This window comes from Polypterus senegalus, chromosome 10 (genome assembly GCF_016835505.1).
Source record: "Polypterus senegalus isolate Bchr_013 chromosome 10, ASM1683550v1, whole genome shotgun sequence".
NCBI classification, from domain to species: Eukaryota; Metazoa; Chordata; class Cladistia; order Polypteriformes; family Polypteridae; genus Polypterus; species Polypterus senegalus.
The window spans coordinates 7,151,118-7,171,605 of NC_053163.1; the positions used below are offsets into that span (position 1 = coordinate 7,151,118).

General features: G+C 40.3%; 1 protein-coding gene across 2 annotated transcripts in view; it reads left to right on the plus strand.

Annotated features, from left to right (window-relative positions):
* The window catches only part of LOC120536643 (interferon-induced very large GTPase 1-like), a 76,762-nt gene extending 61,945 nt beyond the window's left edge, over window positions 1–14,817 (plus strand). For both annotated transcript variants that reach the window (XM_039765070.1, XM_039765069.1), the window contains exon 2: window positions 7,779–14,817. In XM_039765070.1, coding sequence (XP_039621004.1) covers window positions 7,805–14,605 — 6,801 coding nt within the window. In that variant the 5' untranslated portion in view covers window positions 7,779–7,804 and the 3' untranslated portion in view covers window positions 14,606–14,817. The remainder of the gene's footprint in view (window positions 1–7,778) is intronic.
* Window positions 14,818–20,488: the final 5,671 nt, after the last annotated feature.

Here is a 20,488-nt window from a genome sequence, read left to right on the forward strand (position 1 = left end):
TCTCACAGACTTACTATTGTTTATAAGGTATTATTCTATATAACTTATCCCCACCTTCCCTTCTAAATCTATAACCTCAGGCAATTAGATGTAGTAAAAAGACAAGCAGGAGTTAAGTTACACATAAAATAATGTATTATTGATAATATTCATAAATAATAACAAAATGCAAAGTACATTTGAATATTGGCAACCATACAACCTGATAAAATGGTGATGTGTAATTCAGGTGGCACACAGACTTGCAGTTACTTAAAATGTCTCTAGTTAAGGCATCATTGGTGCTCAGCTTTCAGCCACATGTCTGTTCAATATGGCTGCTGAGCTGTGCTCTTCATTGTGTTGTCTTCATTCAGGGTGTGAGAGGTCTTCATCAGTTGTTAACAGAGAGATGCTTCTTCATCATCACAGTTAGTCAGAGAGAGAGAATGTGGTTGAGCAAGTAAATTTATAGATGTTCTCTCCAATTCCTAGAACCAATAGGACATCATGGTACTTAAAGGCCTCTGAGACAAGCCAATTCCAAACAGCCATACCTCAGACCAATGGGTGAAATAGAACATCTTAACACCTGAAACCCCCAAGACCATATATTACACTAACCTGGCTTTTGTGGGGATGAGAGAAAGACTTTAGCAAAGAAAACTCATCAAACTGGTTTAAGACACATCCCCAAATCCTGTGTAAAATTACAAAGAGACAGTAAAAGGGGGCAAACAGAATGCCTCTCACCAAGGTACACTAAATTACATTGGTTTGCCTAAATTATAAATAAAGACATACAAAACATTTATCAAGTTATATGCAAAATCCTACATCACAACACTCCACCCCATGTTTTGTACAATGTCTTTATAAACAATGTCTTTAAATTGTTTCAAGAGTCTGATGCATAACTTGTGCATTGATTTGCAGTATTTGCTCTCACCAGTGTTAAAAGTTGACCGTGACCATTTGTCCATTACATATCTTCTTTATTTCAAAGACAGTCTGAAGAATGTGGATCTGCTCCGGCTTGCGTCAACTCTTCCTGCAGTCTTCATATGTCATCAGATCTGGTGGTTCAAAATGAGACAAGTCCACACCTTCCACTAAACTAGCCCACTACAATTTAGTCTATTGTGTGAATTTTTAATCTGTACTTGTTCTCTGTCTAACTGCTAATTAGACCCCTGTCCCAAACTATCTGTTTAAGCATATGCAGCTGTACAATTAACATCAAAATTTGAAAGGTAACATGCCACAGGTGCCAGTACAACCACTTCTGCCCAAGTGACAGCACATGTGCCACTGCATAAACTGTTCACAAACCAACATTTGTGGCCCTCTACACACATTTGGGGTTGACTTAGTTGCCTCTTGTGCTTTCCTACCCATGGTGCAACTCTTGACTGCCATCAGCCTTTACCAGTATAGGCTGGCATCACCACCATGAGACATCAAAGCTATGCAACTCTCATCATTCCCCGTAGGCCACCCCTAGAGTTGTTTGCTCACCATATGCATACTCATTGTGCTAAACACCTCGGTTCAGAATTGGCCCACTGGTCCTGTGCCTGTACCACAGCCGACAATCTCAGCAGGGCTTCCATATTTTCCCAATTAGACTATACCTAAACATCGGAGCCCATATGTCTTGCAAATGTACCAGCTGCACCTGCTTTCCTGAAAAGTTCACCAATTTGCTCAGTATACCTTTTTAATATATTAATTATATTAATTATCCCACTTAATTAATTAATACCCAGAATGTATACTTTATGAGCCCAAAATGAATCCCCTTATTTTGGCATTCCTAACTGGTTTGTTCAGTTTCCACCCCTTGGAATATAAATTTGCTGCAGTAATGAACAAACCTTTCCTTTTAAACTATAGCTATTGTGACTAGTCCTATTATTGCATGACTTGTGGACTTGTTACTCACTTAAACCCCAGTAAGTGTCTTTTTCTTGCTGTCTCTTCAGTTCTTCTTCATGTCTTTGTCTTTAGTCTTTGCTTGTTGTCTTTGTCTTTTCTTTTCTTTTTTTCATTCTGCTATGTAGGCAGGTCTGCAAAATGGAAGGTGACAAAGCAGTTTCTGTCCATCTCATTTTCTTGGCTGTCGACCTGGTGCCAAAACTCAAACTTTGCTTCCAGGCATTCATTGGAACAGCTTGGCACTAGTGCCACGCCACTCCAATGTGCCAATGGTAACCCGATCTCCTGCATGGATTTTACTCTGCTAATTGCCTTCACTATTTATTACCTGCACCAAACCAAAGTCCATAAAAACCTTACAATAGAAGTAGCACTATTGCAAAAGGCCAGAAAATTGAAACAGAAATAACTATTTTCCCTTTCCTGTCTTCCTGCTACCCTTCTATTTTTTCATTGCCTGTGTGTCCTTTTTATTGTATGGTAACTGCTACCTGAAAGTGTGGGCTGAACCTCTCCAAACCCAAGTTCTAAATCCAGCATTTCTGCTAAAACTGACCTGTGTTCTTTACTAAAGACCAGCTCACTTTTCTCCATTTTATTGCATGGAGATTCATAGGCTGTCTTTTTGAACAACTGGTCAGTCAGGTTTCGAATTACTGAACCTAAGTGTGTGTGCTTTTAATTACTGCTGGCCCTAGCACAGCTGTTAGGACCTTCACACCCCTGTGCATTCCTGGCTTGCTTGCTAGCTGAACTTCCTGCTGCACCATCCCCATCCTTTGTTCTTTGGCTTGTCCTCCTCATTCAAACCAACTCCTAAACTGGTGCACTTTCTTTCCAACTCAGCCATTCTTGCACTAGCACATTCAGACCTTTCACACACAAGCACTTGAATTCCTTTCATTTCCATTGTTCTTTGTTTAATTCCACACTTTCTTTACTCAGTATCCTTAAGCCAATATCCAGTTCATGCCCTCTAGTCAACAATTGCCATTCACACTCACCAGCTCCTCTGCCTTCTATCTGATCTCTTTGTCCTAAATCAAATTTCAATGCAGCACTGGTTACCTTTCCTAACAGTGGTGAAATATCTATCAGTGTAGCATGCTCTTTAAATACTGGACAGACCTCAGAATTACTTGGAGATTGTGGTGCAGTGGAGAATAAAGGAAGAAAACACCCTTGCTGTTTTCCCTTCCTTTCATCTCTCTCCTTTTCCTCACACTCACATTCCCACTCTTTATCTGAGCACACATCTGTCTCATGTAAGTCACCCACCCATGTTTTAGGGTTCCAGTCCGATCTGGTTACTATTGCCCTAACTTTCACCATGGGGGTTTACATTTCTTTTTCCACTTCTTTCACTGCTTTCTACTTTAGCAGTGGGTGTTCTACATGCTAACACTTCACAATTATCACACCAACTGTTACATCTTTCAAAACTCTCACTCAACATTCCACAACTTTCACTTTCATCCATTTTGCTATTTTCTTCCTTATCATGATCTTCCTTATTACCAATAATACAAGCTAGTAAACCTCTTATAACAGCAGCTGTCTTCTTTAAACCTGATCTCTGTTTTCTTGCTTTTAATCCTTCCAGCCCCCTTCCATTTTGTGGCACACTCAGCTCAGCTTCTGCTTTCTCTACCTGAACTACAGGTTTCCTAGCTTTAGCCTGCTTGCCTCTGCCACTCCACTGGAAGATGGCTGACTTTAAAATGAACTTAGGCATTTCTAAGTCTACAATTTTCTCTAATACAATTTGCCAAATTCGTTATGGGTTGGCCTACTTTTGCCCCTGTAAGCAAACATACACATACATACACAAAGATTCTAAACGAATAAGTACCGTATGAATAATGAATGCATGTCCCATCACTCCCTAGCACTTTAACCACTTAAATGCCGTATGAATGACGCATGCATCTTTCACCACTCCTAGCACTTTAATTAGGGACTCATTACCACCAGCACTAACAAACATGCGGGTGTCCTTGTGACACACATGAAGTCTCTACACTTTGTTGGTTATATTCCATTCAGCAACCAAACAATGTTTTACTTCCACCGCATTTGTACACTGGGTGCCCTAAAATTCACATACATAAACAAACACATACATCAAAACAGTATTTGCAAACAGGGTGCAAAACTTGGTTACCCCAAAATCCTGCCGACTACGCCAATTGTTTTATCTTGGTAGAGTAATATATATTGCTCTACTTTCCCTATTGTATTATTAATATGTAGCCTTAGAATGCCTAATCTCACAGACTTACCACTGTATATATATACTAACTTATCCCCACCTTCCCTTCTATATCTATAACCTCAGGCAATTAGATGTAGTAAAAAAACAAGCAGGAGTTAAGTTACACATAAAATAATGTATTACTGATAATATTCATAAATAATAACAAAATGCAAAGTACATTTGAATATTGGCAACCATACAACCTGATAAAATGGTGATGTGTAATTCAGGTGGCACACAGACTTGCAGTTACTTAAAATGTCTCTAGTTAAGGCATCATTGGTGCTCAGCTTTCAGCCACATGTCTGTTCAATATGGCTGCTGAGCTGTGCTCTTCATTGTGTGTTCTTCAGTTCATGGTGTGATGGTCTTCATCAGTTGTTAACAAGAGAGATGCTTCTTCATCATCACAGTCAGAGAGAGAGAATGTGGTTGAGCAAGCAAATGTATAGGTTTTCTGTCCAACCTCTACAGCCAATAGGACATCATGGTACTTAAAGGCCTCTGAGACAAGCCAATTCCAAACAGCCATATTTCAGACCAATGAGGGGAAATAGAACATCTTAACACCTGAAACCCCCAAGACCATATGTTAAACTAGCCTGTCTTTGTGTGGGGGATGAGAGAAAGACTTTAGCAAAGAAATACTCGCCAAACTGGTTTAAGACACATCCCCAAATCCTGTCGTAAAATTACAAAGAGACTCAGTCGTAAACGGGGGGCAACCATGAATGTCTCTCACCAAAGTAACACTAAATTACATTGCTTTGCCTAAATTATAAATAAAGACATACGGTGGCGCAGTGGTAGCGCTGCTGCTTCGCAGTTAGGAGTCCCGGGTTCGCTTCCCAGGTCTTCCCTGCATGGAGTTTGCATGTTCTCCCCATGTCTGCGTGGGTTTCCTCCCACAGTCCAAAGACATGCAGGTTAGGTGCATTGGCAATTCCAAATTGTCCCTAGTGTGTGCTTGGTGTATGAGTGTGTGCGAGCGCCCTGTGGTGGGATGGCTACCCGGGGTTTCTTTCCTGCCTTGCGCCCTGTGGTGCCTGGGATTGGCTCCAGCAGACCCCTGTGACCCTATAGTCAGGATATAGCGGGTTGGATAATGGATGGATGGATATTAAATGAAACACAATGACAACAATAATACAAATACCCCACTGTAGAATATATCTGTATATCCCTCCACCAAATCATCAAAGTGTGCACACTATATATATAATAACAAACCCTCCCTTGCTCCTGCAACGTATAACAAACACAAAACACAAATAACAATAATGAATAAATACTGGAATGTCAATGAACGTGAACTTGAGTGCGAGTAAATTACTTTCCTGAATACGGATGACTGATAAAGAAAAAATGGATGCATTTGAATCCCTGAATAAAAATGAAACAATCTCACCGTGCTTCCTCTGTGTATGGTGGACAATAATGTCCAATCACGGGGTTTCTGGCGATGATTGAGCTGTCTTGAATCCGGTGGAATGAGAAACAAACTAGGTACAAGTCTCGATGTGAAAAATAGGTGGAAATGATGTTCTGTTATTGTTAAATGAAATCTCCGTCTCTCTCCTTCCACCTTCTTTTTTCTTTCCCTCCTGATCATTTAAATAGTGCTGAACCAAATGCAACTGAAATGTAAACAGGTGCTTTCCATCCTGGGGCTGCAGTCCCCCATCTGTCCCCTCTGCACTTACGGGGACAACATTCACTGACATACACATAACGCACAGTAAAAGGGACAGTGGAAACAACACACACTCAGCACACACATCGAATGCACTATTACAATGTAGACCCGTTACAACTTCTTAACTGAGCTTCCACTACTCTTTCCCATAAATTCATGCTGTGGCTCATCAATTTTATCCCCCTGTAGTTACTGCAGTCCTGCACATCCCTCTTATTCTTGAATATCGGCACCAGTACACTTCTTCTCCACTCCTCAGGCATCCTCTCATTTTCAAACATCCCTTTAAACAATCTGGTTAAAAACTCCACTGCCATCTCTTCTAAACACCTCTATGCTTCCACAGGTACTGTATGTCATCTGGACCAACGGCCTTTCCATTCTTCATCCTCATCATCGCTGTCCTTACTTCCTCCTTGCTAATCCGTTTCACTTCCTGATTCCCTATCTCCACATCATCCAACTTCTTCTCTCTCGTTCTCTTCATTCATCAGCCTCTCAATGTACTTTTTCCATCTGCTTAACACACTCTCCTCGCTTGTGAGTACGTTTCCATCTTTATCCTTTTTTACCCTAACCTGCAGCACATCCTTCCCAGATCGGCTCCTCTGTCTTGCCCACCAGTCCTTTTCTCCCTCCTTAGTGTCCAACCTCTCATACAATTCATCAGGCCCCTTTTCTTTAGCCTTCGCCACCTCTCTCTTCACCTTGCGCCTTATCTCCTTGTACTCTTGGCTACTTTCTGCATCTCTCTGACTATCCCACTTCTTCTAAGCCATCCTCTGTATACTCTCCTGTATTTCCTTATTCCATCACCAGGTTTCCTTTTCCTCCTTCCTCTGTCCAGATGTCACACCAAGCACCCTTCTTGCTGTCACCCTTATTACATGTGCTGTAGTTTCCCAGCTGTTTTGTAACTCTTCACCAACATGTCCATTTAAATCTACTCCAATCACCCCTTTCTGTCCCTTTTATTTTATGTTAATGAGTTTTGTCTTATTGTAATTCGTACTTTGACTTTTTTCTCTTTCTTCGTCATGTAAAGCACTTTGAGCTACATCATTTATATGAAAATGTGGTAAATAAATAAATGTTGTTGTTGTTGGGTACACTGTTCACCACTTCATCCAACTCACTCCAAAAATCTTCTTTCTCATCCATCACCCACCCAACTTACTGTGCATATGCACTAACAACATTCATCATCAAACCTCCAATTTCCAGCTTCATAATCATCACTCTGTCTGACACTCTTTTCACCTCCAAACACTCTTGACATGCTGTTCCTTCACAATAACTCCTACCCCATTTCTCCTTATATCAACACCATGATACAACAATTTGAATCCACCTCTGATCCACCTGGCCTTACTCCCCTTCCATTTAGTCTCTTCACGCACAATATATCAGACTTCCTCCTTTCCATCATATCTGCTAACTCTCTCCCCTTACCAGTCATATTGCCAACATTCAAAGTTCCTACCCTCAGTTCCAGTCTCTTTACCTTCCTCCTCTCCTCATGCTTCTGGACACGTCTCCCTCCTCTTCTTCTCCTTCTTCTTCTTCAGCCAACAGTAGACCAATTTCTGCCAGCACCCTGTTGGTTAACAGTACTGTTGGCGGTCATTGTTATCCCGGGGCTCGACCGATCTGATTTGGAAATTTGTATTGTTGTCCGCATTTTGATTTGGCAAAATTTTACACCGGATGCCCTTCCTGAAATAACCTTCCCCATTTATCCGTGCTTGGGACCGGCAGGAAGAAACACAGTGGTTTGTGCATCCCCTGTGGCTGGAAGATTACATCTCATTTTTAATATATTTCAGGGAATTTTTAGATTTTAATTTTAAATTAAATAAATAAATGCATACATTTGTTAATGATACTAAAAAGTAATTTATTTTTTAGTCCACAGGCTTCAAGAAAAACCTACCATGTCATGTCACAGTGATTCTGAGGTACAAGATGTAGGTTATTGTGGACCTGCACTTTATGGAATTCTCCTGTCAAATAATACATCAGACCTACAAAAGAAGCGATCAGAAATGATATGTGATCATGGAATGTTCACACATCAAAATAACAAAACATGGGAAATTAAGAAAATGTTTGAATCCTGTAGCAAGGAACACATATACAAGAGTATGGTGGAGACTATGAAGGCTACTTTAGATGACTGTGGTATATATGTGGATGAAGAGGTAGAACCTTATTCAGCTGGAAGAGATCTAAGAGAAGAAAACAAGTCTTTCTTATGCTTGTGGAAGAGATTTGAAGTAGCACTTGAAACATGCACCTTCACATGGCGAGATCTTCATCTTTCAGGTGCTCTGATATGTGAATTAAAGAAGTTGGAGTCACTTGGTACAGAGGAGGAGGAGAAGAACAAACACTGTAAGACAATACTGGAAAAGTACGGCTCTCATATCAGCACAAGCAACACATTTGGAGGAATTTACTGGCTTCGAGTAGAAAGTTCAGACTTCACTGAAGGGTCCAAAGAAACAAGAGAGCAGCTGATAAGAAAAATCACTGAAGTCCAACATGATGTTCACCCATTCACAGACATATCAGAAATGAAAAGTCTGCTTCAGAGTGAGTATGGAGAAAGTCACTTAGAAAACACCTCAATCTCCATTCAGACAGTTGGAGGTCCAGCTGATTGTTACACATTTGAAAAATGGAGAAGAGGGCTGTTGGAGGCAAAAGACACATGGAAGGTTATTGATCGAGGAGCTTTACATCAGCTAGTACCATTGTGGAAGATAATGACATTAAACCATAAAACAGATTTTCAAAGTTGTGCCTCAGTAGCAAATGTGATCAAAAGATACTGGGAAACTGAAAGTGGTTTGCTGGATTCCAGCCATGAATTACAAAATTTACTGGAGGCTGAAGAAATCTTGCAGAGTTTATCTGAAAAAGTAGAAATTTGGAGTGAAACAGAATCCCTTACGATGATGACATGCATTAAATATGTCACAGAATGTACAAGAGTGCACTTTAAGATTCTTGTAAGTCAAAGTGCCTCAGAATTTGTATGGGAAAAACTCTTCCTTAACAACAGAAACATTCAGACATGGCTGGTGAAGATGGTGAACTTTCTAAATTCTCCAGACTCCTCACACCCAGTGGTCAGAGTTCTGCTGCAGCAAGTAACAGATTTCCTTGGTGAATATGCAATTTGGGAATTGGAGGGTCTTGAATCTCTTAAAGGCTTTCTTTCCACCATTAAAAAACATGAAGAGATATTAAGTATTCAAAGTGTAAAAGACCACTTGTCTCAGATGAAAACTTATGCGACACGTGAGGACCCCCTAACAGACGCAGCACAAGAGATATTTAATTACAAAGTTTGCTGTTCACTCCTGAAACTTAAGGACATTGTAGCAAAAACAGGAGAACAATACCATCAGAGCCTGGTGACTCTCCTCTTCTACGAATACATTAGAAAAGGTGATGTTTGGCTGAAAATAACTGACTGGGAAGCGATTATAGATAAAGTTAATGAATTAGAGCGCCATATTAATAATCTGAAGAGCATGGACAAAGACGAAGGGGAGGCCTCTGTGTTCTTAATGGCTCTTAAAAAGGTAGAAGGATTACTAAATACTAAAGAACAAGAGGCCACAGAGCTTATAGACATTATTAAGGATGAAGTGGGATCTGATTTATGTCCAGCACTTCAGGAAATTCTGAAACAAGGTGGAGAACCAAAGTTAAACCTACAGCAGATGAGAGACAAACTGAATTTAATCATAAACAAATGTGTTAAAGACAAAGAAATGCAGCAAAAAAATATTAATAAAATTAAACAATTGGCATGCAATAGTCCCAACTCCACAGTGCAATTACAACAATTGGAGAGCCAGCCATTTAAAACAAATGAAATTATTGAATTACTTGGGCTGGATAAATTCTGCAAGGTGAAACAAAATGTAAGACAAATTAAGAAGGTCCACAATTTAGAAATACTTTATAGCAGTCCACCAGAACTTGTCAACATACCCGGGTACTTCATTGGAAGGCTGATGATGTTGCATTCAAACACCATGAACCTGAAGTGTTTAAAACCACAAACACATCCTGAGGTAACTAAAAAGGAATCGGTGACAGGAAATGAGAATGAAGACTGGTTTGGTGACACAAATGACAACAAGCTCAACATAAATCCTCTTGACGTAGTCGTGGCCGTGTTTATGTGCTCAGATCTCTTTGTTCAACAAGAACTTGTGGTGAAAATGTCTCTGTGCCAGTTTGCAATCCCATTACTGTTGCCAACCACAAATAAAACTAGTACCTTCCTCCTTTGGGCATTGAGTGCTGTAAAGAAGAAATGGAAAAGAAAGTCCACAGAGAATGAAAGTTGTGTTACTGACAAGAGGCTTGCTACATATCCAATGGCCCATGTCACATTTATCCGACTGGGAGATCTTCAGCGTTCAAAATCGGCCTTCCTTAATGGTCTTCTTGGTGCATCTGAGTTCCAGAGCAATGTTTTCATCCACTCAGACATGGAGTGTGGAGATGTTCGACGGAAAATTTCCAATGGCCTCATTGAGCTCACTTGGCACTTGCCACATGAAAAGGAAACTCTTGATGTTTTCAGTACACCATGTTGTATATTAAATCTGCGGGGAGATGCAAAGTTATTCTCCAAACATGTTGCTTTTCTTACTGACGTTTCTTCAGTAATTTGTCTTTTTGTAGACAACATCGGTGATGAAGAGGAGAAACTGATCTGTGCTCTTCAAAAATCAAAAGGAAAAGTGTTCCTACTGGTAAATCCAACAAACAGCAATCTGCAGGAAAATAGCAGAAGACTGAGCCACTTGAAATCCACCCTGAATATTACAAAGGATCAGGTTTTGATTCGTACCAAGAAAAATGATAGTGAATTCATATCAGTGGTCCGCTCAGCAATATCTAATGTCCTGACTTCAGAACCGCATACAATGTCTTTGGAAAAAATGGCAGAGGATGCTAAAAGGTGTGGATTTAACATCGATGAAGACTATGCACCATGCCAGACTGGGAAGGAAAAAGCAAATGTTGTTCTTAGAAACCTAAAACAGAAAACCTGTGATGAATCCCAACAGAAAAAGAGCCCAACTGAAGGTGACAAAGCAGAAGATAACACTTGTGAATTTAACCAAGAAGGAATTCCTAAATTTAAAAAGAAAACATTTCCATTCCAAGGTGAATCCTGGCATGAGTATTCTGAAATAGACAAAGAGAGTTGGCGGTTAAAGAACATTGGTCAGAAAACGGCCTACGAATACACAAAGGAGTTAAATCAGAAAAAGATGAAAATACGGCAGAAGCAAATGGAAAAGGACATTTCAGTTCCTGTTGAGAAATTTATTGAGACGCTTATGATGAGCACCAGTGAAGAAAGGCTCTTCTTCTTGCATTGGATGAAGCTGTATTTGGATTCTCTTTCTGCAGATGTGTTACCTGAGATTCAAACACAGCTGGTGAAATGTAAAGATGAAAACAAAAAGAAGGCACTGCTAGACAAGTTCTCCAACAGCTCAGTGGGGCTGGAGCACTTTCTGCGTGAAATTGGCCAGATGTATGAGGCTGTAATCATGTGTGACTCCACCTTGAAAGCAGACTTGTCCAGTTTACCCAGAGTGGCTGCTGAGATTCTGCTGGATGGTGTCCCAATTGAGCTCATTGATGGCAATGTCTCCAATATTCCACTGAGGTGGGTGTCAGACATTTTAGAGGAAGTTCAGAACAAAACACACCCAGACACTCGCTTATATGTGCTGTCAGTACTGGGGCTGCAAAGCTCAGGGAAATCCACCCTCCTCAACACCCTGTTTGGGCTTCAGTTCGCAGTCGGCGCTGGAAGGTGCACACGGGGGGCCTTCATGCAGCTCATCCACTTGGATGACAACGTTAAAGAAGAACTGGGATGTGATTACATTTTGGTGATTGACACAGAGGGGCTGAAGGCCCCAGAGTTACTAAACTCAAGAGACATCTATGAGCATGACAACGAGATGGCGACACTCATCACTGGATTAAGTGACATCACACTGGTGACACTGAGCTCTGAGAACATTGCAGAGATGCAGGACATTCTGCAGATAGTCATCCATGCACAGATAAGAATGAAGGAAACTGGAAAGAAGCCCAACATTTATTTTATTCACAACAATGTCTCTGATGTCTCTGCAGGTGTCCAGAACATGTTTGGCAATAGAAAGCTTCTGGAGCAACTTGACATTGTCACATGTGCCGCCGCAAAACAGGAAAATAAAGAAAAAACCTACTCAAGATTTAGTGACGTGATTCAGTACGATCCGAGTAAAATAAGTATATACATACCTGGACTATGGCGTGGCGTCCCACCGATGGCAGCTGTCAGTAATGGCTACAGTGAGAAACTCTATGAGTTGAAAGCTGAACTTCTACAGTGTATGAAGGAGAAGAAGGTAGCCTACAGTCCACTGAGTATAACAAACTACATCAAGTCCATGGAAGACCTGTCCAATGCTGTCAAGTCAGAAGACTTCATATTCAGTTTTCAGAACAGCCTGGCAGCGGAAGCATTTGCTAAACTCGCTAACCAGTGCAACGACTGGAAATGGGAAATCCAGAAGAGCTTCATGGAGTGGAGAGAAGGAGCAGAGATGAGAATTAAAAGCTGTGAAGAGCCAGACTCTCTAGAGCCACAATTATCAAAAGAGGCTGGAGACCTGGCCAAGGCGAAGGAGGAACTGTACCTTCAAAAACTGACTTATTATTATAAACGTGATGTGGAAAACAAACAATACATAGAAAGAGACAAACAATACTTTGAGTTAAATATCAAGGGTCTCTGTCAGCAGTATAGGAACACTGCACTTATGGGGTGCAAAACTTTAATGAAAACCTGCAGGAGTGTCAATATGATAATGAGAAGATATAAAGAACAGATCAAGGAAAGAGTTAACAATCTCGTGAAGGAATGCAAAGAAGGGAAAAGCAACATTTTGGAGGCAGAACTTCATAAAGAATTTGAGAAGATGTGGAAGGAAACTTTGGGTTCATTGGAGAGACTTGTGATTGAAGTGGACATCAGACATGACATGGAAGAGAGCCTCCTGCAGTCAGACCCTACCAGGAGCAAAGACATCAAAGAAAAGCTGCGGCACAGAGGTCTTCATGAGTGGGGAAACAAAGAGTTTATAGCTCATGATAAACCTCCAAAAGATGAAAATGATTCTAAATGCCAATGGAATTTATTTAAGCCAATGAAAGGAATAAGAAGAATGGCTGGAGGCTTCATAGAGTACACCAAATCAGTATTTAAAAGAGGAGCTCATGAAAACGAAACTCAAAGGACAGCAGATATGGTAATAAGCACATGTGTAAAGTATATTAATAAACTTGTGAGCAGAGATGCAGATTATGATCCAAGCTTATGCATGAGAGTTATCAAAGAAATAGAAAGACAGATGAAGACACTGGGGGATGAGAAAAGGGAGTTTATTGATCATCTGCAAGTGGACATCAAACTTCACATCTGCGGCTCAGCAGTCCAAACATTCCATGAAATGCATGACAGATTTATCAGTAAAATTGATCCACTGAGTAGACTGGAGGAGATGAAGCAAACTTACTGGGAGATGTTCAGTGACCTGTACCACGAAAGAGATGAGAGCCAAAGGGCAGCAAAGAGGTTTTGTGACTTGTGTTTAAAAATGTCGCTCATTAGAGGAATTGAGAGCCAATTATCACAGAGAATCGTCAGTGACATGAGAGAGACGTGGGCCCCTGTGAAGCTTAGAAACATCCCCAACTTCCAGTTAGCTCTGCTCATCAGTTTACACGAGTCGAGGAGCTTTGAAGACTACAAGGAGTACATCAGAAATTATGACGGCTATGCACAGAGATGGCTCTTCAAACAGGTGCTGGAATATTGTAAAACTGAGGTGGACGGCAAAATGAGATTACATTCAATGGAGGAGGAAATTATGTGCAACATGATGGGAAAAGTGAAGGAAACGTTAAAAGATGTAAAAGAAAGTGAGAACAAAACAGCTGAAGATTTTCTAACACATTTTATAAAAGCAATTGAAAAGAGGCAGGTATGGATTATTAAAGAAAACTTGGATGTGATTAATTTAAAAAATGTTAAGCAGTTTGAATTGGAGATGTCAGAGGCAATTAATGAATTAGAAAAGGAGCTAAAAAATCAAATAACTTGTTCTGATGCTGAATGTAAATTGAACAATCTGTCCAGTCCACCTCATGAGCAGCTGTTTGAATTGCTAAAAGGCTGTGGAGAGAAATGTCCATATTGTGGGACTCCTTGTGAGCTCGATGGGGAAAATCACCAGCACTACTCGAGATACCACAGGGCATTCGGCGTCAGCAATGCTTCACCAAATCAGCTGAAATCTAAATCAGTAATTAGAAACATATTGTACAGGCTGTTGTGGGTTTTTGACCAAAGAAAAATGAACTGTGTTTGCCAAAATTATCAGGCCAGACGACAAACCAAAGAAATAAACTACTGGGGTGAACTTTACAAAGATGACACCTCACTTTACTGGCAGTTTGTTCTCAATAAGTGTAAGGAGGAATTTGCAACATTTTACAAGACCACACCTGTTCGGTTCATAGGAACATTTAATCTAAACTGGGAAGATGTGAAGAGTGACCTAGAAAACAAATACAAAATCAGTCTTGAAGATCTGAGGGAATGTGTGAAGAACAGAATGGAATTATTGTTCTAAATGCAGAGCAGATTGATCAAGGTAGTAACATCAGTCAAAGTACATTTACATGATAAAAGGAAACAATTCACCAAATACCACCAGTTTACGTATTCTCTAAATATTACATTCAGAAAGGCAAGGAAATCTGGGAATTCAGCTTCAGACATGTGAGAAAGCCATTTAGTACAAAATAAAATAATGTGTAGTCATATAAAAACATTGACTCTTAACACATCACTAGTCCTCTTTTTATTATTTATGTAACTTCTATTATCTGTAATGTTGCACATTTTGGAATGAATGCTCCTGGTCCAGAGTTTTATAGATGCTGTTCTGGCTCAATGCTGGCCGTATGTCAAAACTTACAAGGAAACATCTGCTGTTCAGATGACAACATCCAGGACCAACGTCAAGTGTCCCATGTCTTCATGTCAGCCTTTACTAACTCCTGGGTTCAAACTTCACTGCTAAAAGAAATTTAGGCTAATGAGTCAGCAGTGGATATTGACGTTTGAGAGTGTGACCACCATGCACATACTAATCGTGTGTTATCACTGGGGTTTGAGTTGACTACTATAATATTTAGTTTTAAGTGATCTATTTAATATGGTATCTTTGCCTTATTTAGTATACTTTTGCTCTGTTTAGTTGAACAGATTGAGTTTTGACCTGCTGCTTCATTTTGATTAATCTATTTGCCTATGAGGTGGCACGGTGGTGCAGTGGGTAGCGCTGCTGCCTCACAGTTAGGAGACCCGGGTTCGCTTCCAGGGTCCTCTCTGTGTGGAGTTTGCATGTACTCCCCGTGTCTGCGTGGGTTTCCTCTGGGTAGTCTGGTTTCCTCTCACAGTCCAAAGACATGATGGTTAGATGCATTGGTGATCCTAAATTGTACTTGGTGTGTGTGTGTGTGCGCGCTCTGTGGTGGGCTGGCACCCTGCCCGGGGTTCGTTTGCTGCCTTGCACCCTGTGTTGGCTGGGATTGGCTCCAGCAAACCCCTGTGACCCTATAGTTAGGATATAGTGGGTTGGATAATAAATGGAGGATATTTGCCAATGGAAAATAAATACATTTAGTTGCCCACCATTGATCTATCAATCTTAATTTCTAATGCCTATCTAAATCTGTTCTCACTATAAAAAGCAAACTTCTGGAAGTAAGATTAAGCTTGGCCTGATTCACCCACTATGCTTCTTCTTTAATTTCTTTTCTTGCTGATTATTTTTTTTGTTAAGAATTAAGCCTAAGTGGGAGTGGGGCCTCTACTTTCTGCAAATTCTACACGGGATTGTGAATTATAACATCCAGCTCATATCTGATAAAAGAGGCTGATCAGAGTCAGATTGCAGGACTCCAGCTACGTCCACACAACTGTGTTTAAATTTAAAAACTGCATCTTTAAACAAGAAGGATCGCCATCTACACTGGCATTGTCACATCATTTATAGCAGTATCTCCATCCACAATGTAACAACTGAAAATGCATGTTACATAGTCATCTGCCTACACTGGCCTGCTGAATTGCCGGTGATCCTCAAAGAGATGGTAATGCCAAAAGCCATGGGATTTATCACAAAACTGTAGTGATTGCTAAATTATTGTCCTTTTGCTCATGTATGCAGCTTTGAAACTGTACAAAAAGCAATTTAGATGCATGCAGATAAGTAACACAATAAACATCATCAAAAGATACTGTCCAAATCACATCACAATTAGAGTCTACATTTCTGAAAAACTGTGTTCTCACCCATCCATACTGCAAAACTGAGGCTGCATTTTCAGAAGTACGTAACTCTGGAGAAAGGTTTCAGAAGTCTCCATTTTCTCAGGTTGAAAGTGCTGTGGTAGTGTGGCCCTAAGGATGAAAACAGAGCCGGATTTTCTAAACTGAAACATAGTGGTGTGTGTGCAGCCCCTGCTGATTCTGTGTTGTCACCATGCAGTGGCCCGTCTCTAAACTCCTTATTAAAATTTAACTTTTCTTTAATATTTTGTTCCTTTGGCTTTTTGGATTTTTCCATTTACTTTTGAATTTTGTTTTAAATTAGTGTTTTGGATTATTTGTAATTTTAGAATTTAGATTGTTTTCATTCTTGTATTTTTAATGACTTTTGGAGTTTAGGTTTTGGCATTTTTTTGAGTATTAGGTCATTTATGGTTTGTATTTTTTTGTTTGTTTGTTTCTTTCTTTCTTTCAGTTTTCATGTTTATTTGTCTGAGATTATCTAGTTTTTTTACTAATATTTCTTGATTCCTTTTGTCTTGTTTAGCAATTATTTATTTCTTTTTCCCCCACCCTCTTTGCCTCTTTGCTAACAATAAGAAACTTATGAATATCATTCTAGGTTGATTGTGTCCATTTGTGATGAATCTTTACTAAAATGTTGCCTTCAGTACAGATACTAGCTTTCATACCCCAGCAGCAGTGCTAAAATGATACCAAAGCAAATAACAGGCAAGCACCCCCCCCAATCCATCCCCCCAGCTCCCAGTCACTTTGTTCCCCCATCCTGCACACACTTCTGCTGCCTAACTTGCACCTCCCTGCTCAATGCATATCATTATGAGGGGTTTGCTCCCTTGCATTTTCCAGTGTTTTAATCTAAATTGAAGTATTCAGAGTGGGGGGTCCCCCATCTGAGTGGATCTCTGCTCTGCCCTTTAGTGTGCACCTCCTTCCTCTGCCAGACTCCAGTTTTCATTATGAGGAATGGGTGTGTGTATGTGGGGGTGTTTAGTACCATATATAGCCCACCCTAGTGTGCATAGCAGGTAAATCCAGAACAAGACAAAGCCACTTGATAGCCACTTCAATCTTTGCCATCTGTCCTGGGCTTTGACACTTTAGGAGCCGAGTTTACAGAACCACAGAAAGTACACAGACGTCTTTGAAGGCCTCGCCATTCATTACAAGTGCAACAGATGGATTTAGTCTTCAGGCACGTGATTATAGAAATCAAAGCCAGAACTTGTTGCAGGCCTCTCTGAATTTACTGTATGTGATTTATGGTAGTTCCTTAGATCAGATGTAACTAATTTTAGAGAGTTTATCTGAAAATGCAGAAAGGTGAAATCAAACTGAATCCTTTACCACCAGGAAATGCATTACATGAATGACTGAATGCAGTAAACGAGTGTACTTGAAGATCGTTGTAAGTGAAAGTGTCTCAGACATTGAATAGTAAAAAGACTTCCTCTGTCATAGAAACATTCAACTGAACTTTCCAAACTAACAAGACACCTCACATGTAGCAGACACAGTTCTGTCACAGCAAGTATCGTGTTTCTTTGGTGAAATATGGAATTTGAGAAATGGAAGGGTCGATGTCTCTCTGGGCTGTGAGGTCCGAATAGGATACGCCGGAGAGGTGTCAGCTTTAAAAGAAGGTGTTGAGAATTTTGATCAAGGATCAATGTGCTTCATTATTAGTTTTAGTATCTTAGCTATGAAAAGCCCAGGCCTGAAAGATCTTTAAAAAGACACCATTTATTGATTCCCTGCCTTTCACTTGCTTTGTTTTGAACTTCTGTGAGTCAAGGTCGCTGTGTTCTCTGAGGAAGCAAGCAGGCAGATTTTATGTTGTGAACGCAAGTGCTGAGCTTCTCACTAACAGAAGACGAAACAAACTTCATTCAGGGCCTTTGCCCGTGTGAGTAAAGGGCGAGCTGTCTAGATATGGCATAAAACATAAAAGCACTCAAATGGCATTTAGAAGTATTATGGCTCATCAATACCTTAGGCAATAAAGTTACAATAAAATGCATTACAATATCAAGCTAGTCTGAGCTATATAGGAGCTTAAGAGTTGATTACTAAAGGTTAGAGATCCTTCCTTGCATATAGATGTTCGTGAAGTAAGCAGCAGCTTGGCCCTCTCGGACAAGTGTGTAGCTGCGTGTTACGACATACAAACAACAACAATAACATTTATTTGTAGCACATTTTCATACAAAAAGTAGCTCAAAGTGCTTATCAGCTTATCAGACATATCAGCACCACTGTCTGCGTTCGTGGGCTTTTATATTAGCACACATATATATGTTTAAGATTTGCATTTACAGTGGGATGCAAAAGTTTGGGCAACCTTGTTAATAGTCATTATTTTCCTGTATAAATCGTTGGTTGTTAAGATAAAAAATGTCAGTTAAATATATCATATAGGAGACACAGTGATATTTGAGAAGTGAAATGAAGTTTAATGGATTTACAGAAAGTGTGCAATAATTGTTCAAACAAAATCAGGCAGGTGCATAAATTTGGGCACCACAAAAAAGAAATGAAATCAATATTTAGTAGATCCACCTTTTGCAGAAATTCCAGCCTCTAAACGCTTCCTGTAGGTTCCCATGAGAGTCTGGATTGCGGTTGAAGGTATTTTGGACCATTCCACTTTACAAAACATCTCGAGTTCATTCAGGTTTGAAGGCTTCTGAGCATGGACAGCTCTCTTTAACTCACACCACAGACTTTCAATTATATTCAGGTCTGGGGACTGAGATGGCCATTCCAGAACGTTGTACTTGTTCCTCTGCATGAATGCCTTAGTGGATTTTGAGCAGTGTTTCGGGTCGTTGTCTTGTTGAAAGATCCAGCCCCGGTGGGCGCAGCTTCAGCTTTGTCACTGATTCCTGGACATTGGTCTCCAGAATCTGCTGATACTGAGTGGAATCCATGCGTCCCTCAACTTTGACAAGATTCCCAGTCCCTGCACTGGCCACACAGCCCCACAGCATGATGGAACCACCACCATATTTTACTGTAGGTAGCAGGTGTTTTTCTTGGAATGCTGTGTTCTTTTTCCTCCATGCATAACGCCCCTTGTTATGCCCAAATAACTCCATTTTAGTTTCATCAGTCCACAACACCTTATTCCAAAATGAAGCTGGCTTGTCCAAATGTGCTTGAGCAGACCTCAAGCGGCTCTGTTTGTGCTTCCTCTGCATCACTCTCGCATACAGCATCTCCTTGTGTAAAGTGCGCTGAATGGTTGAACAATGCACAGTGACTCCATCTGCTGCAAGATGATGTTGTAGGTCTTTGGTGCTGGTCTGTGGGTTGACTCTGACTGTTTTCACCATTCGTCGCTTCTGTCTATCCAAAATCTTTCTTGGTCTGCCACTTCGAGTCTTAACTTGAACTGAGCCTGTGGTCTTCCATTTCCTCAATATGTTCCTAACTGTGGAAACAGACAGCTTCAATCTCTGGGACAGCTTTCTGTATCCTTCCCCTAAACCATGATGGTGAACAATCTTTGTCTTCAGGTCATTTCAGAGTTGTTTTGTGACCCCCATATTGCTACTCTACAGAGAAAATTAAAGGAGAAGAGGAAACTTACAATTGACCCCCTTAAATACTCGGATTCACCTGTGTATGTAGGTCAGGGGTCACTGAGCTTACCAAGCCAATTTGAGTTCCAATAATTAGTTCTAAAAGTTTTGGAATCAATAAAATGACAACGGTGCCCAAATTTATACACCTGCCTGATTTTGTTTGAACAATTATTGCACACTTTCTGTAAATCCAATAAACTTCATTTCACTTCTCAAATATCACTGTGTCTCCTATATGATATATTTAACTGACATTTTTTATCGTAACAACCAACGATTTACACAGGAAAATAATGACTATTAACAAGGTTGCCCAAACTTTTGCATTCCACTGTAAGTTTATATGCCAATGCTTCTTTGTATATCCTAATGTTAATAAATCAAGGTACAGCAGAATGCATTAGTTACCTAAAAGAGTCAATTGTTAAAGGTTTGTCTTTTTTCTTTCTTTCAAGTATGATGCACCGTGTCAGGTCTGTCTGCAGCTTGGCCCTTATCAGTGAAGCTGCGTGCTGCTGCTTACTGGCACAGTTGTCTATTATTTTAGCCTCGATGTTAGTGCAACAAGT